The following is a 23014-nucleotide window of genomic DNA, read 5'->3' as shown; positions in this document are numbered from 1 at the left end:
GTTTTAACAAATGTGATTTATATTTTTGTTTGCAACCAACAAATGTATTATTATTTGAAATCAGGGTTTGTATTACAGAATCAGGAAAGGGATATAACGCTTGGAGAAAAACTATTTTGCGACCAAAAGATTTTCTTTTTTGAAATCTTTGATCCTAAAATCAATTCATTTTATTTTAATGTTGATAAGTAATTAGAATTAGTAAAGAAGTTAGAGGCAGAATAGATTTTCCAGTCTGGCTTCGAAACCGATCAATATACGGTGTTTAAGAACCGGCTATCAGTCACACTGAAAAATCATGTATTGTATCGTATTATATATTTAGTTTTCTACAAATATAAAAATGTATAATCATAATATCAAAACCAGTTTCGCTAGCTCCTGCCTCCGGCATCTCGGGGATAACAAAACTGGTTTTAATCTTATAATTGTACATTTTTAAATCCGCGGAAAGCTGTTTATAATACGATGCGATAGATAATTATTCTTCAAATGATATATTCTCTTCCTGTTTTCAACTTTTTTTTGTATAAATTAACAGAATTAAGTTAAATTGTTGAAAGTCCAATTTTATTTTAAAATGCTAAAAAAACACCGTAAAAGTATAAAAAGAGTACTTAATGAAATTAACTTTCTGAGAGAAAAAATCAAAACCTGTAAAACTAGATGTTTATTAACATTATATTACATACAAAGATCTATGGAACACAAATCTTTACTCTTTTAATATAATAGAAATAGATAGATAATATTTTCCATTTATATAACATCTACATATTCTGTTTTATAGTAGGGTCGAGGGTTAATATGGAACCTAAATAAATTATTTGCCTTCAATTATTCTACCAGAAAACTACAAAATAAAGAAATTCAAGAAACTGTTTAGGTATAACTGTCGGAAAAGTTAAAGGCAAATTATTTTTTTTCGGATGCCATATATCTTTCCCTAAATTGTAGTTGTACAATCTTCCATTTTTATCATATCTTCCAAATTGACAAAGTATTACTTATTATAAATCGTAGTGTCCCTTTTCTATAATTTTTCAGTTTAACAACTTTTAAGGTATTCTTCTTTCAGTTTTTCATAGTATAAGTTAATGTTTTAGTTATTTAAAAGTACACTACGAGTTTTCAAACTGTCTGCCAAAAGGTTATGTGCGACTTTTGACTATTGTTTCTTATTATTATATATATATAATATTTGACTTATTATAATGTAGATTTTATCAAACTGTTATTAAATCAGTTGAAGAATAATAAACAGAAAATACAATTTACAAATATGAAACAACTTTGCTTTTTTCAGATTTAGAAGTGCTGCTACTCTATAAGTTCAGTTTTTTATTCCGTTTAGCACTTTAGTAAATAAACTTGGGAAATATCAGAGACAAAAGGTTTAATCGCTTTGTGAAGATTTCACTTTGAAATGAGTTTCTATTCTATTTCTTACTTTGTTCGTCGGTCCTTTGTAATAAAAACTATTTGATAGTTTTGTGTTTTTCTAGTTGTAGTATTGTCCTCTTTGTTTTTAATTTAAATTGCACATTTATGGCTGGTTATACTTGATAGGCAATTGTTTATAATTTAGTTGGAAATATCACCATGAGAGGTCTCTAGTGTTAAAAACAACTACAGGATCTGAACTATTTAGTTGGAAATATCACCATGAGAGGTCTCTAGTGTTAGGAACAACTACAGGATCTGAACTATTTAGTTGGAAATAGCACCATGAGAGGTCTCTAGTACGTGTTAGGAACAACTATATAGGATCTGAACTATTTAGTTGGAAATATCACCATGAGAGGTCTCTAGTGTTAAAAACAACTACAGGATCTGAACTATTTAGTTGGAAATATCACCATGAGAGGTCTCTAGTGTTAGGAACAACTACAGGATCTGAACTATTTAGTTGGAAATATCACCATGAGAGGTCTCTAGTGTTAGGAACAACTACAGAGGATCTGAACTATTTAGTTGGAAATATCACTATGAGAGGTCTCTAGTGTTAGGAACAACTACAGAGGATCTGAACTATTTAGTTGGAAATATCACCATGAGAGGTCTCTAGTGTTAGGAACAACTACAGGATCTGAACTTTTCTCCTCCACTTCTATAGCTGGATAAAACTGGGAGTACCATCGCCTAAAATATAGAATTATTCACTATAATGATAGTTATTTATCGCATCGTAGTGTAAGCAGCTTTCCGCGGATATTAAAATGAAAAATTATATGATTAATTGGTTTCGAAGCCACACTGAAAATAATGTTATAGCAACTTAATTTTAAAAGCAAAGCTTTACATTCCTGTACTGATAAAGCATAAAATAATCATATTGTCATTATCTAAAGGAGAGTGTCTGAACTTAAAACGAAATTATTTAAATTATTTTGTTATTTTACACCTATCTAATATTAATAAATACTGAATTAGTTGTTGGACTTTGCTTTCATGGATGCTGTCATTCTTGATATTAACCGTTATTAACAGTAAATCATCATTCGAAAAGACCATTAGCAGCTAAAATGTAAATTCTTGTTCCAAAACCCCTGCGGGTTTCTTTTATAAAGGTTTACCTAAACTTAGTAATGTATGCGTCTTCTTTAACTAAAACTGGCTTGTTCACATACATTTTATTATTCCACACTCTAAAATAAAATAAATAAAGCAAATATGATAAATTAGTCTTCCCCTAAAAATATTATTTAATACTTATATTTGCGATTACTTTTATTTAATGAAATCTTCCAATTTTTAACATTTACAAAACGGCTTGCTGTATTGCATCAAGATCCATGACAGATCTATATAGGAAATAAATGTCTATAAACGAGCTCAAGTTTTCCAAAGGTCAGATGTTAAAACTCATACTGGTTCAATAATCAATAATAAACTCTCAATGACCAGAATGATAAGACCCATTATTTTACTCTATGAAGAATAAATTAAATCATTTATTTTATTATGCTATTCAAATTATATTGAAGTATTAAATTTATATTCATAAAGTAGAAAATTTAAGTTTATAATATAGTAAATCAAGGAAAACTATGTTTTAATGTAATATGATACTAGCGACGCGCCCGAATGTGTTCAGATATTAAACTAAAATTTAACATTTAGCTAAATAGTTTAACCCTTTCAGGACGACAATTTTAAACAAAAAACATTAGGATCCTAAAATAGTTTTAAGAAAGAGAGACAAAATTATAAATACGGTTTTAAATAAAAAAATGAAATTAAAATAAAGACGGAAGAAAAGGGAAGTGAGAGAGAGGGACATTAAATCTTTAAAAAATGATGAATAAACGAAACTATAAAAGTCGTAGGAATTTTTTATAAGTAACTTGATTTGTAGTACGGTTCGGAGAGAGAGAGAGAGATTGAGGGATAGGTTAATGGAAGAAAAATGATTAATAGTCGGGGATAGGTCAATGGAAGAAAAATGTTAAAAGTCGGGGATAGGTCAATGGAAGAAAAAAAAGTTAAAAGTCGGGGATAGGTCAATGGAAGAAAAATTATTAATAGTCGGGGATAGGTCAATGGAAGAAAAATTATTAATAGTAGGGGATAGGTCAATGGAAGAAAAAAAAGGTTAATAGTCGGGGATAGGTCAATGGAAGAAAAAAAGTTAACTGTCAGGGATAGGTCAATGGAAGAAAAATTATTAATAGTCGGGGATAGGTCAATGGAAGAAAAATTATTAATAGTCGGGGATAGGTCATTGGAAGAAAAATTATTAATAGTCGGGGATAGGTCAATGGAAGAAAAAAAGGTTAATAGTCGGGGATAGGTCAATGGAAGAAAAAAGGTTAATAGTCGGGGATAGGTCAATGGAAGAAAAAAGTTTAATAGTTGGGGATAGGTCAATGGAAGAAAAAAAAGGTTAATATTCAGGGATAGCTCTATGGAAGAAAAAAAGGTTAATAGTCGGGGATAGGTCAATGGAAGAAAAGAAAATTAATAGTCGGGGATAGGTCAATGGAAGAAAAAAGGTTAATAATTGGGGATAGGTCAATGGAAGAAAAAAGGTTAATAGTCGGGGATAGGTCAATTTAAGAATAGGGTTAATATTTAGAAGTGAGATAACGTAGAATATAATCCAATATTAGTTTTATTGGCTTGAAAAGTGGTTAAAAAAATTCATTTACTTTTGATGAATCTTGATTGGTTAGTTCTGATCTAGCAGTGTCTAAACATTTAAACCAATAGTTATAATCTACACAAGGAGTTATATTGTTTATCATCCATTGTCTTATTCCTAAATAACCGTTGGATTTTCTATACCTGGTTAAACTGTAAGTAATAAATTTAACTTTTCTTAAATCATTGGACTTTAGAATGAAAATCACATTGGTACCCGTAGTTTCATAAATATGTTATATTATTCGTTACCCGCGACCGGCCGTACCTCATCACGTTCGTCAGATGCGCGACATAGCCAAGTATGTTCAAAGGTGACGTGGAGAGGACTTGTACCCGAAGCGTCACAACGCACCTAAAGTCCATAGTCCATTTTATTCGTTGGCTAAAAACTTTGGATCAGTAATATTTGACATAATATTATTTGACATAAATTCATTTCACATAAAACATTTGACATAAAAATCACTTCACATAAAGGTACATTTGACATAAAAACATTTGCCATAAAGGTACACTTCACATAAAAACGTTTCACATAAAGGTACATATGATATAAAGGTACATTTGACATAAAGGTACATTTGACATAAAGGTACGTATGACATAAAGGTACACTTGACATAAAGGTACATTTGACATAAAGGTACACTTGGCATAAAACGTTTCACATAAAGATACATTTCAAAGTGTACCCGAGGTTGTCATTTTTTTCCCCGAGCATGGCAACCGGTGAACAGAATCTCAGTTCTGCACCACAAGCCTCGCACGACTGAAGTTCCCATGTCTATACAGTCATATTTATATGAAAATATTTTTAGAAGATTTTTTTATTTTTTTTTTAAGATTTAAAAAAATTTAAAAGATGTTCAAAAAATATTTTCATAAAAATATGACTGTATAGACATGGGGACTTCAGTCGTGCGAGGCTTGTGGTGCAGAACTGAGATTCTTTTCACCGGTTGCCATGCAATGTACCTTTATGTCAAATGTACCTTTATGTCAAGTGTACCTTTATTTTAAGTGTACCTTTATGTGAAATGTACCTTTATGTGAAATGTATCTTTATGTCAAGTATACCTTTATGCCAAATGTACCTTTATGTCAAATGAGTTTATGTGAAACGTTTTTATGTCAAATGTACCTTTATGTCAAATGAGTTTATGTCAAATGATACTTTATGTGAAATATTTTATGTGAAATGAATTTATGTAAAGTGATTTTATGTCAAATATTACTGATCCAAAAACTTTGGGTACTTCAATGAATTTAGATTGGTTAGTTCCAAACCAATAGTGTCCAAATTTTGTAACCAATAATTCTAATAAACAGAAGTGGTAATTTTATTTATCATCATTGATAATGTAAATCATTGTCTTATCCCTTAAGATCTCTGACTTACACTGGATTGTTCTTACCTAATATCTCGCTCAACATGTATACTTTCACCAAGAAGGACAAGCTTTGCATAGGGGGGCAGCCATGACCTTTCTGGGTAAACAAAGTACAGTCAATTAAAGCAAAACTTTTCTATAATTAGGATTGGAACAATCCATAATAGATAGCTCTTATTGTAAATCTAGGCATGTTAAAATTTTCCTATTGATTTTAAACTTGGCAATATTCTGGCAATATTCTGTTATAGATATGTACATTTTAGAAAGCATAGTAACTCTATACTAATAAACAAAAAGTCTGAAATGTCCATTTAAAACATATAAAACTGTAATTGACATAATTTTATATTCATCTGATTTTTTAATATTGTTGAATATTGAATGATAATTTTATATTTTGCTATCAACCTTCATTACTTAATAAGTTATTAAACAATTTGCAAGGTTTATAAAAGTTAATAGGACCTATTATCGAGTATCTTCTTAACTTTACTTTTATAATTGATTGACTGCACTCCTGTGTAGAAGACATGTACTAGTTTTTGTACCATAGGTTGAACTGGCAGTACACTTTGTACCATAACTCCACGACCTACAATTTTAAAGTTAATCAGGATGGGGAAGTTTAGAGAATTTTTACGTAATCCATGGGCTATCATAAAGCCAAATTTTAAGTGTCATTATTTTACAACCTTGAAAACTTAAAAAATATTTTATCAATTGACTTACTTTTCAGGAAGGCAAAATATTCTTTAGCCTTCTTTAATAATACATATTGACAAAGGATAGGTTTAGGAAATTCATCCCTAAGCAAAACTTTGTAGCAGCTACTCTACAACACAGCCATTTCAGATGCAAAATTATAATGAATTATTCTGTTTAGTTGTTAATCGGAACAAATAACTTTGAACTTACTTTCTCTTACTAATGAATATTGTTACTGTTAAACATAAATAATATGCCTTACCCATAAAAGATTGAAAATGTAGGTGTACAGAAGCAGGACCAATTTGTACAGCCTCTAGGTTCAGGTTAAATAATTTGAACCGGTTGAACAGCACCATTGCATGATTCAATTGAATTCTGAAAGAAAAAATGCATTAATCATCTGTTTGTATTACTTAGCAAATTAAAATGAATATTAAAAGGCACAATAAAGACAACCAATTCATTGGATATGAATTTTGATGTCCTTGTTAATGGTTCAAGATTTTTCCTTTTATATATGTTGTGTTTCATATTTGTTTTACAGCAGTTGGTAAAAACTTAAATGTCTTTAGTATTATACAAGTTAATTCGTACTTGCATTACAAATACATGTTTTTAAGAAAATTAATTAATTCACACAACTTTCTAATTGACTTTTTTTAGTAAAATTTTTTTTTCAAATAAAAAATATAATAGCATACCTTGCTTTATGAGATTCTTTCAATGGTTCCCAAGTAATATTCCAACTGTGGTTACTGAAAATTATAATTACTATCAGCAAAAAAGCTATAACTTAAATCCTTTTTTTAAATTTCTTTTACATCTCATTAACCACCTCATTTTTGTGTAGAAAGGGATGTCTGTATACGCCCACTTTAATTTAAATTAGAGAGGCCATTATTTCCTTTTTTAAGCTCATTTAGACTCACAGTCACATACCCATGGCAAAATCCTGTGCACGCAACTGTTTCCACTGCAAACAAACTAGTTTAAAGACAAAATAGTTTGTGACACCTGCCATACTTGGCCAGGGTGAGGTAATAAAGAGTAGGTCCCTTGAGACAGCGGGTCAAGTACTTGTACATGAGCGTGGACCTTGAGCTGGCCCTGGTGCTAGCATACAAAAGTGTCTCGACCTACTACACACACACAACTAGTTTAAACCCACAAAGAAGAAAAATATCTAAAGCAGTTTTGTAGTAATTGAAAGGAAACATAACTAAAATCTTGGAATAAGTCAATAAAACAATACTAGTATGGAAATGTATAATAATTATCTAACGCATCTTATTATGAACAGCTTTCCATAAACATAAAAATGTACAATTATAGGATTAAAACCAGTTTTGTGGGCCACAAAATTTAAACTGGTTTCAATATTTTCATTGTACATTATTATATTCGTAAAAAAACTGAATATGATACATTACATGATTTTTTAGTGTAGCTGAGAAAAGGTTCTTATCCACCGGATATTAATCAGTTTCAAAGCCATACTGGAAAGTTAATTTTTTCAATTGATATGACTTTTTATGAACTCTAAATATAATTTACCTAATCTTGGTGCTAAAATCTGCTTGTGTCGGATTAGGTTCCCCACCACACACAATTCCTAGATGAATTATAAATTATATATCACAATGCAGTTAAAGTAATATCTTTTATAAAGAGTTCTAATGAATTCGCTTCTAGAGGAATCTTAGAGCAATATTAGGAAATGAAAGGAGGGTGGGGGTGGTTGGTGAGAAATGTGATTGGCCCATTTTTAAAGATTTAACATGAGTTGTTTTTCTATATAAAAATCGTTTTCGGAAATATACAAGAAACTTGGCAGATAGGAACTAAAGAACACCTCTTTCATTCCAGCAATAAGTTAGATCTTTTAGAACTAAAACATTCCTTTTTGGTTATATTAAAATAAAGAATGGAATGCTAAATATTATTTCATTTGAAATAAGGTTATAGATTTAAAAAAAACAGTAACTTAATCAAAACAACTTGTAAAATTCATAAGCAAGCCAGTTTGTTAGAAGTCTCTTAATTTCAGCCTTGTATCTTTTAAACATAGAAAATGAGTTATAAAAAACGGAGGGGAAAAATTCATCTCTCACACTCCCCCCCACCCAACGTCAAGGTTGCGCTAGTCGGAAGATCCTGACTAATGCTCGGACGGATGGAAGGACAGGCAAATACTTGAAATTATAGAGTAGCTTTACTAAAAATATTTACCTGCTTTGTGTACACTAGCAAAATATTATCAATAATCTTTATTTAAAGTTTATTTTTTATTTTGTGAAAATCCTTAGTTGGATCTTTAAATCGTTTAGTGAAGCCGTCGTCACTGCCAGAGGTACAGCCGCTCAACTAATAGCGATCTTTAAATCAAAATGGCGTGGCCACAGTCATTTAGCGTTGCCACGTAGCCACAAAGACAGCCACTTTTGATATTTTAATAACTAATTGTATTATTTTATTTCGAAACTATCGTAATACCATTGAAATGAGGTTTTAACAAATAGATTATTTAAAGTATGTATAAAATATCGACCCATAAAAGATTTTTAAGATCCATATTTCTAGGATAGCCGGCATTGAACTGTCGTTAAATCTTTTAAATCCATATTTTATTGGCAGCACTGGCAGTGGTGGCGGCTACGGCAGCTGCTGTGGCAGTGGCAGTGGCTGCACTAAATGATTTAAAGATCCAGCTCTTGTAATAAAGTAACAGGATGTCAATCTGTCTATTTGTCTGTGTATTTTTGTACCAAAGGATTTCGGCAACCGCTGTACTGATCGGGTTCTCCTTTGCAGGGTAGCTTCTCATATGTCCCGGGAAGGGTTATAACTATTTTAGGGGAGGGTATCACCACCCTCCCAAGAGAAATCTAAAAAAATTACCCTCACCCCAATTTTTTTTTCTTTAAAAAAAATTGAAAATGAAAATGTTTATGTTTTGTTCTTTACTTCGTTAAACATCATGCTAATGTCAAAAGTACCCAAATTACGATACACAAACTTTGGATCTTAAAGGAAGCCTGCAAGGAATACCACGCTTTAACTGCTGAAAGACTGCCACAAGTAGACCAAATACCCAAAATTTGAAGCCTTCAGCTTCTATAACAAAAAAGTTCTAGGCATTTTAAAATGATATTTTATGTACAATGAAAATTTTAAAAGAATTTGAATGCTAATGTTAGAAATTTTGAAATTAAACTACGTGGCCTAGAAACTAAATTATAAGCTTAATTTTGTCATAAATTTAGATTGCCAGTAACTAATTATATATTTACAATAAAAATACCTATTTTTTTTAGTCAAAATCATTAAAAAAAATTAAGTTTAACTTGCATTGTACCGAGTGTACTGTAGCCAATCAGAAGGCTGAATCAGCTTAGCAACCAATCACAGCTGAGCTTGCAGAAGTTTCCCCCTTTGTTTCCGCTATGATTTTTGTTTAAAAATGCAATTTAAATTGAATTTTTTTCATAGATTTTGACTATTAAATGTGGTGTTTTTATTGTAAAAATGTAATCAGTTACCAGCAATCTAAATTTCTGACAAAGATAAGGTTATAATTTTGTGTCTAAGTGACGTAATTTAATATTGTTTTTTTCTTTTATGAGCATCAGCAATCTTTCAAAATTTCCATTGTATATAAAATGCTTTTTTGAAATGCCTAGAACTTTTTTGTTATTGAAGCTGAAGGCTTTAAATTTGGGGTATTGGGTCTACTTGTGGCAGTCTTTCAGCAGTTTAAGCGTGGTATTTCTTGCAGGCGTCCTTTAACGAATAAAAAAAAATAATCATTTTATCATAAAAGTTTGTACACTGCAAATGTGAAAATATGTTTATAAAACTTATGGGACCAGTATAATTAACCACCCAACGTCCCCTCTCTCCTTTGATAATATTATCAATCAATCATATCATCAAAAAAAAATTATTATCTAAATAGAAGAATTTGATTATTGATATTCCTGTTTAGATGTGCACCATCCGCCCCATTCTCCGGAATCTCTTGTATGTGACAGTTTACATAATATTCACTCCTACCCTACAAATAATTATTATATATAAGATTCGCAACTAAAAAAAAATTAAAACACTTCAAATTGAATATTGTCATAAACATTGTCTACATAAAAGATGTGCTGCTTTCCCACAAAGTGCCTATTAAGTAGGTTATTCATTTGCCCAACTCCTGCAGGTGGCTCAAACCTGCAGGGCTGTACCTGTAATGCCTAACCCCGTGCGGCTACCCAGTACTCAATCTCAAGGAACTTTGAGGGTAATATTAAAAAAGATTGTATCACTCATACCTGGTAAATATATTGTCCGTTTTCAATTTCAGGTATAACATCTGGCCACCAGGTTGCAGGCTCATCCTAAACATTGCAGGCGTTGCTACAAAAGATCTAATTAACAAAAGACCTAACCCTACAAAAGGTCTAATCTTACAAAAGACTTAATCACAAAAGATCTAACCCTATAAATTGCCTGCATTACAAAAGATCTAATGTTACAAGAGACTTAATCCTTTCAAAAACCTAAATTATGAAATTTATTAAAGATTAATCAAATTGAAATTTAAAAAAAAAATCTTCTAAAATTTAAGGCAAAATATACTAACAGTGAAACAATGTGAAAATCCAATTTTACACATTCTTAGTATATTTATAATACCCTTGATGACAAGGCTGCTAATTATGACAATCAATGTATTGTCTATTATTTTATATTCTAAAATCATTGGGTTAAAGATATATGGATAAATATACAAAATAAGTCCGGTGGATTAATAAATATTATTTAGTTTTTGTTCCCTTATTCTTTAACTAATGAGGCAACAGACATAAGGGCCTTGATAAAGGAAATAACATGATTTATTTTAGTTTCAAATAAGGATGAAAACATTCATAAGTAATGAATCAAAAGAAATAATGACTGGACAAATAGACAAGGTAATCTTAGAACAAATGTTCAATGGTCATAAAAAATTGAAAAAGAAGAATAGAAAAATAATAGAAAATCGCAAAAATCTAAAAATATACTTATGTCTTTTATACTATGTCCTATGGACTGACAGACCAAGTAGTTTGTATACTGGATGCTCTTCTCAAAAATGTTTTCCATAGCGTTATGGACTGATGGACGGAGGGACAAACGGTCATTCAGACAAAGTAAATTATAGAATAGCGTTGATTTATAAACTGTTTTCTTGCCACAGAAAAAAATCTTTAGAATCAAATACACCATAGCAAATTAAAGTTTTTACTTTAAAATCAGAAGAAAAATTTCAATTAAATAAAAAGTTAATGAAAAGTACACAATCCATACAATTTTAAAAGTTTCTTTCCAGTATTCTAAATTAGTTACCATAGATGCCAAGTTTTGCCAATAAAATTTGCAAAAAAATACTCTATGGATTACTTTAGAAATGATATGATAGACTCGATTGAAAGATTTGTACATGTTGTTTTCAAACAAAGCTACTCTACTAGTATATTGTGTCTAAAAGTCTGTAACGCTATCATGTAAATTGAAATATATTAAGTTTTTATAAGCAAATGTTACTCTATAATTGTATGTGTCTTTATTTTCTTCCGTCTGTCTGCAATGCTATGGTAGCTTGATTTTTATAATTCACTTTTCTTTACTTCCTATCACTACTATTTTTACTTTATTTACACTTTACATATCTTTAGAAATATATTTAGCCTCCTCATATAAATTGGTGGTATTTTTGCAAATCTTAGCTACGTTAGGAATATGTGCAATTTTACGCTCAGGCAATGATGCAAATAATCTTATTTACTCGTCTTCTACGCATATTCAATTATATCTTTATATATGATACTAGCCTAGAGGCTGCTAAAGACAATTGCGGGAAAGGGGGGGGGGGAGGGTAGAGTTGACCCTTAGCGTTCAATTTTAGATTTAGGGATGAAGGATTTTTTTCGATGGGTATTTTCTCTTGGTGGTACCATTACCCAAAAATATGTATATTAATTCTCTGGACCATTAAGTAGCTTCACAACACATAATTATATCGTTCCAATGGTTAGCGAAATCCATCCATACTCGTACAGATAGACATCCTGTTACTGATATATTTTACAGATTAGAATGTCTTCAATTGTCGAAACAACTCAAATTATTTTAGTTTGTGCGAATTGGGGGAGGGGGGGGGGGGCCCGGGGGGGGTGTCGGTAGTTTAATGAAAAAGATATACAAAAAATAAAACTTTAAGAAAATGTGTTAGTTTGTATAAAATTCCCCCAAAAATGGTATAATTTAAAACTTTCTTAGAACTTTCAAAATAATTATAAACATTTGGCATGACTTTCAAATGAGAAGAAAAAACTTTGTCTGTAGTAATTATGAAAATGACATTTACTACTTTATTTTTTTATTAGCGGTTGCGCCCCTAGAGACCTCTTGGAGGGGGGAGGGGGTAGCTAAATTCGTAAACACATTTTTATTTTATATTTAAAAAGAAAAAGAAAAAGTATACAAATTTTTTTTTTTTTTGGGGGGGGGGATTTTTTTTTTGTGGAGGGTTAATTCTTTTCTCTGGGCGATTTCCCTATGAGAAGCTATTATACCGGTTCAGCGGTTAGCGAGACACTTCAGTACGTATTATAAGGATACTTTTAAACAAGGGTCATTCTAACCAGGTGTAGGTATAAAAAACAAAATAATTATAAATAATATTTGGTGAACAGATGTAAGGTTTACATTTTTGCTCCATTCATTTTATCCCATTTTAGAAGCGAAGTTAAACTACAATTTGAAATGTCCGTCTGTCTGTCAGTCAGCTATTTTTAGAAGAAATTGTGATTTTCTCTGCTGCTATTTGTGTGAATGTTCCTTATGCCATCGAGCATCCAGTATATAATTTACTTGGTTCGTTGGTCTGTTCAGGCTACAAAAATTTAGATATTGAACTGATTAAAGATTTATGCAAAAGATTTTGTGATTTTTAATTTATTCATTTGGTCTTTAATACACTCCTTACGTTTATTACACTCCTTACGCGTGTCCATCAATTATTTTTAGTAGCGAAGCTACTCTATAATTTGAAATGTCCGTCTGTCCGTATGTCCGTCTTAGTTTGGGGGAAACGTGATTTTCTCGGCTCCTATAAAAGATAAAAGGCTGAAATTTTTGACAACATTTCTAATATCAAGGAGCACAATTAACTATAAAACATCAATGGCGATAGGACCGCTTTTTAGCAGGTTTTAGGCTATTTTTGTATTTTTCACATTTTTCTCCATATCTTTGGTGTTTATAGTCCGATTTCCAAAATTTTTTCAGTTATAGAATCAAAATTAAATTTCCTGTCGTTTCAAGAAAACAACTATGACGGTAAGACTGCCTTTAAGCAGGTTTTAGGCTATTTTTGTATTTTTCACATTTTTCTCCATACCTTTGGTGTTTATGGCCCAATTTCCAAAGTTTTTCAGTTATAGATATCAAAATTAAATTTCCTTTCGTTTCAAGAACACATCAATGGCGGTCAGACTGCCTTTTTGCAGGTTTTTGGCTATTTTTATATTTTTCACATTTTTCTTCATATCTTTGGTGTTTATGGTCCATTTTTTTTTAAATTTTTGTAGTTAAAAATATAAAAATTAAATTTCCCGTTGTTCTGAGCATACAGTATGTAATTTACTTTGACCATCAGTCTGTTAGTCATAGTACTGACATATAAATAAATATTAAGAAATTAAAAACAAATGTTGAAAAGGTTTTGTGATTTTTTCCTAATATACATGCTTTTGTCAACTATATCTAAATTATTATTCAATTGTTTATGCTTCGCTACTTATGGATGTTGTCATCCTTGTTTTTATGCTTAGCTACTTTTGGATAATTATATCCTTGTAAATCCAGTATGATAATTACTGAACTTGCCTTGTTATGATTCCAAACATATATCATGCCATTTTGCTCCAGACTTTGGTAGATTTTTAATTGAGAATTCTGAAACAAATAAAATGTAAACAATTAAAATCTTCCATACCTATATTACAAAGTAGAACGATGTCTGTCTGTCCGTCCGTCTGTCTGAAGCTTCAAGTCTTGGTAACCTCTGAACCGATTGTTACTGATTCTACGGTGGTTTTAAGCTATTTCCATGGGCGTTTATCCTATGTTTAATGTTGCCAGTGAGTAACTTTGATAATATAGCTTTTTGAACGATAAAGCTATAGCTTTTTGAACGATTCTATTTAGGAAGGGGGACTTTCTATTTCCTCTTGGGATGAGGCTAGGGACAAAGCCACTGGTCTTTATATAAAAAGAAGTGTCTAATTGTTATCAAAACTTAAAATCAATCATTTTATAAATCGTCAGCAAAATCTCACAGACTGACAAAAAATCATTCTTCTTTATTTAAAACCTAATAACTTTTTGACCATCCCCGATGTGATAACTTACCTTTGGAGGTTTTTGTGTTGAGTATGGAATCTTAGAGCAGCTACCATCCAAACCACTATTACATAATAATATCAAATTAAAGCACTTATGTAAAAGCAACAGGATGTCTGTCTGGCTATAGCTTAAAATCTCACTAACTGCTGGACCGATATGGTTCTCCTTTAAAGTGAAGCTTTTTATAGTTTTAAGGAAGGAAGGTTTTAACAATTTTGGGGAGGATACCTCAACCATCCAAATGAGAAAGGAAAAATCTCCGCCCAAAAACATTATATAATTTGCACATACAACCATCTCTTGAGCGCCCCTAGATGCCTCTAGGGGCGTAGAAATCATAATTTTTCTGGTATAACCTGGGTACAATGGACCTAAATCTGAAAAATTTCCTAGGCTAACCTGGGAGTTAGGGTTGTCTAAGTCTTTAATGTGTATTCCTTTATTTCTATGAAAGGCTAATGAACTCCTAGGAAATTTGCCCTCTGAAGAAAAAGTTTGAAGATATAAATATATTAATTTCAACAGACAACTTAACTAACTCAAAACAATTGATAAGTACACTACTCCTTTAAAAATAATTACCTAAAACTCCAAGAATGAAAAGGACATGTGATACAATCCTATAATAAATAAAACAAGGATTACAACATCCATAAGTATCAAAGAACAAAAATATCATGTATTGACTAACAGACAATATGGACGAAATGATAGAAAAAGAAAGTTGTATATTGTATGTACTTTGGAAAGATGTATCTTTACAAAAAATTTAGGCAATCTATCTTAATAGCAAAAAAATCTATTGTTACCAGACACACGGACATTCGAATTATAAAAATATCCAATAACAAAAAAATATTGGAAAATTTTGTTGTGGAGGTTAGGAGATTTTTTAGATAAACTATTTTTTCAAATTAGTTGATATTTGTTGATTTACTTACATTCTCAACTTTTCCACCAGAACACAGATTGGCACCTGAAAATAATGGAGTAATCTATAATACAAAGTAGAACGATGTCTGTCCGTCTGTCTGTCCGTCTGTCCGTCTGTCTGTCCGTCTGAAGCTTAAGATCTTGGTAACCGCTGAACCGAATGGGCTCTACTCTTCAGGGAATATACCTACTGGTCCTGTGGTGGTTTTAAGATATTTTCTTGGGGGGTGGGACACCCCCAACCCCCCCAAAAACAAAAATCCCCCCCCCAATTTTTTTTTTTTTTTTTTTTTTTTTGCAGGAGATTTCCTTGGTCCTTTAACGAATTTCACCTTAATTTTTTTTTGATAATCTCTTGGGGCAAAGCCCCTAGAGGCTAGGGGCGAAGCCGCTAGTGTAAATAAAGCAGCTTATAGTGCCTAATAAAAATAACACCATACAATACAAATGACCAATGTTAGGCTAGTATGCATTTTAATTGACCAATGGTAAAATGTACCCCGACCTATCAATTGTCATTTGTATTGTGTGACGTCATTTTTTATTAGGCACTAATAGCTGCTTCGAAGTAAATATATTTTTTAATGATTATTGTATGTTAGGATAGGTTAAGTAAAGTCTAGAAGAAACCTTAATGGCAAGTACTTGGTATATCAGTCAAGGACGTCCAATTGGGGGGGAGGGGGAGAAATTTTGAAGTTTGAATTTTTACCCTCCCAAAAATTAAAAAGCTTGGACGTCCTTGCCTATATGATATAAAGATTACCCCCCCCCCCAAAAAAAAAATGAAAAACCTTGGACGCCCTTAATATCAGTTTTGATTAGCCACAATTTATTTGGCAAAGCTACTCTATAAAATAAATTGAATTAGAATGATGGATTACCTAAATGTGGACAGTAAGCCTCTGTTATGTAAATATGTCCAGATTCACCCCTAAAAAATAAAAAATAAAAATATAATGTTTCCTAATGACATATACTGTTTTTTTTTCTATTATTGGTTTCTACTACTAGATGGAAGCATTTGATATAAAATCTCTGTATTCATAAAAGGAGGAAGGGGTGTCGAAAAATGTCATAAACATATTCTTTGACCCATGTGAAACTTCCCTGACATGAACAAGCCAACCAGTTTAGTGGTTAGCGGGATCTAAATGGACAACTTTGCTACTTTATATAAAACTAGCGGCTTCGCCCCTAGCCTCTAGGGGCCTTGCCCTATATAGTTTTGGGAAGTCAACCCTCCTTAATAGAAATATTCAAAAAAAATTCTTTGTTTAATTACTCTGTGATAAAATTAAACCCAGGTTGTGCGCTTTATGCACAAAAATTTTAATTTGTACAAATTAAACCCAGGTTGTTTGCCGTATACAAAAAAATTTCAATTCGTAAAAATTAGACCTAGGTTGTTCGCAAACACAAAAATTAAAATTAAAAAAATTATATTTTGATTATTTTTTTGGGGAGGGGGGATTCATGGGGGCTTTGCCCCATGTTGCAGTGGGGTTTCCCCACCCCAATTACTGGTTTTTGTTTAGAAAAATTATAAAAAAAAAATTTTGGAAGTGGGGATTTTTTTATTTTTGGGGGGGTTGGAGTGTCCCACCTCCCAAGAAAATAGCTTAAAACCCCCAGAGGACCAGTAGGTATATTCCCAGAAGGGTAGAGCCCAATTTGATCAGCAGTTACTGAGATTTTACAAAAAATGTAAAAAAAAAATTTTGGGGGTTGGATTTTTTTTATTTTTGAGGGGGTTGGGGGTGTCCCACCCCCCAAGAAAATACCCTAAAACCACCACAGGACCAGTAGGTATATTCCCTGAAGAGTAGAATCCGATCGGTTCAGTGGTTACTGAGATCTTAAGGGACAGACAGACAGACGGACAGACATCAAGCTACTTTGTATTATAGAGGATAAAATAAAATGGGAATAAAGCTTTATGGCGTTGAAAAATAATTTAAAATCTCAATAGTTAATAAATCAAATTCAAACTGTTCCTAATATCTTACTAAAAGAAAACTTCTACCTAAAAACAGCAAAAGTTTTGCCCAGAGCATCAACTTGTCGTATTTGACCTTTCCCTATTTCTCTGGATTCTAGTAATAAGAATAGATATAGAAATATAGGATTTTGGACAAAGTAGCTTCGGACAAAGTAGCTTCAGGACAAAGTAGCTTCAGGACAAAGTAGCTTCAGGACAAAGTAGCTTCAGGACAAAGTAGCTTTAGGACAAAGTAGCTTCGGACAAAGTAGCTTCGGGCAAAGTAGCCTCCACTGTTAATAAAGGTCATGGCCGCAGCGCTCGGCCCCCTAGCCTATAACCTAACCTAACCTAACCTAAAATTTGTAAAAACATCATTTTTAAACTTGTAAAAACAATACGGCTAGGCAGGCTAGGGGGCCGAGCGCTGCGGCTATGACCTTTATTTCTATTGGAGAATAATTTTTCTTAAGAAGCTACTTTTCTTAAGTAAATGTCCTGCAGCTACTTTGTCCTGAAGCTACTTTGTCCGAAGCTACTTTGTCCGAAGCTACTTTGTCCAAGGTCCGAAATATAAATATATTTAATCAATATAAAAAATTATTGACTGCTGGAAAATAATAACTCAAATCAATATTGTTTATTATTTATTTATTAATATGAGCGAAGCTACTCTATTTTTTTATTTTGCTTGTTTGTCAGTCCGTAATGCCGCGGGTGGGGCTGCTACTTGAGAGATTGTTGATTTTTTGTGATTTTATCCAGTATACAACTTACTTTGTCTCTAGGTTCGTCATTAATTTGTTTTATGATTTATTCTTCTACCTTCTATTGTTATGTCCTTTTTCCTATTTCCCATTTTTTTGTCCAGAGAATATTTTCGTTGTCCGTTTGTAAATCAAGTAGTCATTGTGCTTCGCTACTTTTGAATGTGAATGAAATAAGGAAATCCTACCTGCAATTATAAACCATCCATTTGGAAAAGGAGCAGGATAATTTCCTTGCTTTCTAAACAAGAAAAGAAATGATATAGCTTTGCCAAATTAAGTTTTTTTTGTTATCTAAGTTTATCATAAACAAGAACGAATAGTTCTAATAGAAGCAAATTTAAAATAAAATAAAAGAAAGGAGTAAAACATTTGATTGTTTATTAATTTACAAAATAGAGAGAAAGCGGTGAACGACTGTACAGCAATAAAGGATACTTAAACTTATGCATGCAACCGTATTTTTGTCTGTCATTTACAGTTAACACACATTCAGCGGAGCTAGGAGTGCCTGCCAAATTTTCTCCTTATATTTGTATGTTTATACTTGCAAGAGCTTATAATACCAATCAGACAACTCTATCGTTACAGACAGAAGGACAGATAGAAACACTTTTAGAGTATAGCTTTGCTACTAAAAACACTTAAGGTAAAAAATGTGTATATAGTGTATAGGCTTATAGGTTTTAGCCTTCTATTGATTATTAAAAATAAACAATAATGTTTCATTACAAAAGAATAAGCAAACAAAAAATAAAAAGTACTTTTATGTATTTACCCATCCAAATTAGGTTATTTATTCAAGGGTACAGGTCTTAAAAGTTAAATGCAAGTTTTTTTTAAAATGCAATTGTTAGCAAAAGGATGTATTAAGAATATTCCACCCTTATTAGTATAATTTGACTGAACACATTTCGCTTGCTGACAAATATTTTATTTGACTATTTTGTTATTATCTAAATAAATTGGCTGAAATTAAGTGCAATCATTGCAAGCCTCATCAATGAAAAGTAATCTGCAATTTAATTATTTTTTTTAACTGAAATTTTTGTACTATTTCTTATATTTAAAACCTAACAATTTGTAATTATTTTATAAAAGTAATTGTAATAAAGTGTTGACTCTAGTCAACTTAATTAAAAATTTGTCATACCTATTGTTAGTTGAATTACATCAACCCTCATGAAAGGTTAAACACAATAAAATGAAATCCTCAGAATTTATCAGAATAGCATTTCAATTATTTGCACTTGGAATATTTATATTTCAAATGCAAAATTCAATCAAGAAATATGTGAGTAGGCCTGTAGTTCAACAAACCTCAACCTTGCAATTTCATGAAATCCCTAAGCCTCTGGTTTGTATTTGTGATGGAGCACAGTTTGACTATCCAGCAGCTAGAGAGAATGGTTATCAATACTATTCAAATTATGTTTTGGGAATGCTGACAGATTCTGATAAGATAACTTGGAAAGGAAAGTTTGGAAATAGGACATTTGGTGAACTACAAAAGATTTTATTCAATGATGACTTTGTAAATTCTTTGACTGTGCTTGGTGGAGAATATAAATCTGTTGAGAACATATCATCTAGTAAGATCTACATTGCACCTTATGGAACCTGTCTAAAATTCAAACAATCTACAAATGCAATTGAGATTAGAACTCAAAGGGAAGTCTTGATATTTTTAGTTGATCCCCTCAAAGAGAACACCATCAGATTGTCCAGAAAAAATACAGGAGTTATGGAAATTGGACCTGTTCTTAATGGTTTTCATGATCTGTTTGTCTATGATGTGGAAATTATCTTACATGACTCCACACTTTATGATGGTTATAGCTGCATTGATTATGATAAGGTTGGATCAAGTTTTGGAGGATGCATTGAGACTGCAATGAAAGATAGTTTTCTTGAATGGTATGGATGTTTGCCTCCCTGGGTTACTGAATTTACATGTGAGCAAGATAGGGATGTTAAAAAGATAAATGCTGACCTAAAGGACAATATTCTGAATGAGATGGTCCAGTTCTTAGATTTGCGAGATCTTGACTTGTTTAAACATTGCCTAAGTCCCTGCCTCTCCATGAGTTTTAAATTCAATTTGATTGATCATTCTCCTAACCAACCCGACTATGGAGCTGTCAAGTTTAAAGTTGTAGATGCTGTGACAGTTGTTACAGATGTGTTGGCCTATGACTTGTTTAGTCTGGTTGTTGATCTTGGCAGTGCTCTAGGCTTGTGGCTGGGACTTAGTGCTCTCAGCATATTTGATAACATACTTCTGTTTTATAGAAACAATAAAACAAAGTTTAACCGCTAATAAGAGTCAAATTCTCAATATAATCTTTCAGATTCATTTGATGACAACTTTATAAAGAAAAAAAGAATAATTATTGAATCTACATATACTTTTCATTCTTTGTTTTAATCGTGATATTATAATTCTCTATGTACAATTATGTAATTAAACTTTTTAATAAAAGACAAAATCAAATGCTAACAAACCATATAGTGCAGATAGAATACAAAATAAGCCATTTAATAATAAACTTTTTAAAATCTAAAGCAACATTTTTTGTATCATCAATGTGAATTACCTGTTTTTCCTAGCAATCCAAATATTTTGTTTGTGCTTTCCCCCTCCATAATTCAAATGCTTCCATCCTGTTTCATCCAACTAAATAAAAAACTTCTTTTTGCTAATTTTAAAACATTTTAATATTTTGTTGTTAAAGAGTTAGGGTTGGATAAATAATGGACATGGGAGGGATGGGGTAGCTGTGTTTCGTGCCCTAGCAAAATGGGGATAGATGTCACAGCTTTAGGCCTAAATATTCTATAGTAGAAGGAAAGATAAAGGGAAGGGGGAAAGGAACCCCCTAGAAAAGAGATGGGGTATATATAGGGTATTTCCTGACGTCAATAGAATAGGTAGACCAAAAGCAGTGACATCTATCCCCATTCTGTTATGGCACTATAGACAGCTACAGGGATGGGTAGGAAAGAGAAATGAAGTAAGGTGAAATAGAATAATATTGAATTATCTACATTTCTAATAAAAATCGGGCCAGGCCTTCAGAGGCAGAGTGACAAGAACTTTTATAGAGTACCGTCGTTACTAAAAAAAATCATGAATTCGTTATTAAAGTGGGCTATATGGGATGTTATGAATAATTTTCATAAGACTCTCTGATAGCCCTTGCTGATAAGAGTGAAGTGCTTTCCATCAAAGTACCTGGCAAGCACAGAAGATCCCCCATTGTTTTTGAAATAAATTGAAAGAGTGAAGGGGGGAATGGGGTTGTTCTTTATCTGAATGCTTGATCACTGTGTGTCTTGGGTTACCCTGTACCCAATATAACCTAACCTAACCCAGATATAACATTTTATTTTTTTTACATAATTACATAATTAATGAGGAGGGTGGATTTCTGTGCTCAAATAGACACTTTGAGGGAAACCTCCTAAAATACCTTTCTTATTCTATTCATGGGAAGACAGAATAGCCAGAAGAGAATATAACAACCAGAAAATATTATAATCCATAGTATTATATTTAAACTAAGAAAATAAAAATCATCTAGAGTATCCATTATTCTGAAAAATAACAAATATTTTAATAGTAGCTCAGCAATAACATACCATCAAAATTTTTAATAATCAGTAATAAACTGACCAACAAAGCTATATTTGCTTGATTCACTTCACTAAGAAATGCGATTGATAATTAAGATTTTTTCTTTTAAATATATTTGGTTGTGAAGCAGTAGAAGTTAACTGTTAAAAGTTTGTAATATAAATCTGTTAATAGCTGTTGATCCTTACATAACAGTATGTCTTTCTATCAATAATTACTGGGCCGTTTTGGTTATCCTTTACAGTGATAGAATTGTCTCTGAAAATTATCCTTTCAATAAAGAGTTTTTGGAAATATTAATACAAAAAAGAAAATAAAGAAATCACGTTTTTTGGTATTTTGGAAATTCGTTTTAAACTTTAAAAATCACAAATTTGAAATAAATGATATGAATGGTAGACAATTGAAAACTAAATATGAGTTGTAACTCATAATATCAGATAAGAGAGAAACAATACTATTAGAATCAGGGAGGACGGGAACATTCAACTGGAAATTTATATTTTACATAACGTTTTATAACCAAGTTATATAATTCGTTGCCTCAGAAGTGTCCAAACTGTTTAACCAAAACTTAATCTACAGAATGGGTTATTTTGTTTATCATCAATGAAGAAATAATCATAAACTTATCCTCCATTGTCTTATCCCTTAATATCCCTGTAATAGACCACTGAAGATTATTTAGTTACACGATTTTTATTGTTTAGAAAATGAAAAGTTTGATTTCTTAAATTCTTACGAAGGCGTAAAACGAACTTTTGACATTAAAGAATTTTTTTCCCCCAAATCTTTATTTGCATAGATGTTTCGCTTATTGCCTATTTGTATCCTATTGTCCTACTAATCGCTATTAAAAAATATGATAACTGCCATTGGCCAACTACACCACATTAAATATTGATGTTAAAATATATTTAAAAATCATAAATTGTCGTTGAAAGATAATATTTAAAGCTTTCTAAATTGTACCTTACTGTTTAAGGAATCATCATTCAAAGTTTTAAAT

The 23014-nt window shown here is 31.5% G+C and overlaps 2 protein-coding genes and 2 long non-coding RNA genes across 4 annotated transcripts; 1 reads left to right on the top strand and 3 right to left on the bottom strand.

Moving 5' to 3' along the window:
- The first annotated feature begins 699 nt into the window (after positions 1-699).
- On the top strand, positions 700-1010 carry LOC145328629 (uncharacterized). The gene is made up of 2 exons (XR_013882529.1): positions 700-801; positions 958-1010. It is a non-coding gene; the product is annotated as an uncharacterized LOC145328629 (long non-coding RNA).
- A 998-nt stretch (positions 1011-2008) lies between these two features.
- On the bottom strand, positions 2009-5641 carry LOC145328628 (uncharacterized). The gene is made up of 3 exons (XR_013882528.1): positions 5562-5641; positions 2577-2648; positions 2009-2142 (listed from the first exon to the last, which is right to left on the bottom strand). It is a non-coding gene; the product is annotated as an uncharacterized LOC145328628 (long non-coding RNA).
- Positions 5642-5995: 354 nt separating this feature from the next.
- LOC145327461 (cholesterol 7-desaturase nvd 1-like) lies at positions 5996-8487 on the bottom strand. The gene is made up of 5 exons (XM_080171009.1): positions 8478-8487; positions 7803-7860; positions 6950-7003; positions 6508-6623; positions 5996-6132 (listed from the first exon to the last, which is right to left on the bottom strand). The coding sequence occupies exons 4-5, from the start codon at positions 6602-6604 to the stop codon at positions 5996-5998; spliced, it is 234 nt and encodes a 77-aa protein (XP_080027135.1). The 5' UTR covers positions 6605-6623; positions 6950-7003; positions 7803-7860; positions 8478-8487.
- Positions 8488-10036: 1549 nt separating this feature from the next.
- Positions 10037-21961, bottom strand: LOC145327797 (cholesterol 7-desaturase nvd-like). Its single transcript, XM_080171350.1, has 11 exons — positions 21842-21961; positions 20966-21045; positions 18557-18609; positions 17647-17716; positions 16505-16554; positions 15629-15663; positions 15270-15307; positions 14694-14748; positions 14169-14237; positions 10568-10633; positions 10037-10302 (listed from the first exon to the last, which is right to left on the bottom strand). Exons 1-11 carry the CDS (start codon positions 21959-21961, stop codon positions 10192-10194), a joined length of 747 nt encoding a protein of 248 aa, XP_080027476.1. The 3' UTR covers positions 10037-10191.
- Positions 21962-23014: the final 1053 nt, after the last annotated feature.

This window comes from Acartia tonsa, chromosome 9 (genome assembly GCF_053477335.1).
Source record: "Acartia tonsa isolate MP-2025a chromosome 9, ASM5347733v1, whole genome shotgun sequence".
In the NCBI taxonomy this organism is placed as follows: domain Eukaryota; kingdom Metazoa; phylum Arthropoda; class Copepoda; order Calanoida; family Acartiidae; genus Acartia; species Acartia tonsa.
This window is presented reverse-complemented; position numbering and strand designations above follow the sequence as displayed.

Bases quoted from the DNA above. Each gene is read 5' to 3' on its own strand.
- LOC145327797 (XM_080171350.1), bottom strand. From the start codon at position 21,961: ATGGATACTCTAGATGATTTTTATTTTCTTAGTTTAAATATAATACTA. The intron at 15,664-16,504 runs GTAATCCATCAT...CATTATTTTCAG, and splicing joins GGCTTACTGTCCACATTTAG to GTGCCAATCTGTGTTCTGGT. The intron at 15,308-15,628 runs GTAAGTAAATCA...TATTTATTATAG, and splicing joins CTGGTGGAAAAGTTGAGAAT to GATTGTATCACATGTCCTTT.
- LOC145327461 (XM_080171009.1), bottom strand. From the start codon at position 6,604: ATGGTGCTGTTCAACCGGTTCAAATTATTTAACCTGAACCTAGAGGCT. The intron at 6,133-6,507 runs GTAAGGCATATT...TTAAAATTGTAG, and splicing joins ACATTTTCAATCTTTTATGG to GTCGTGGAGTTATGGTACAA.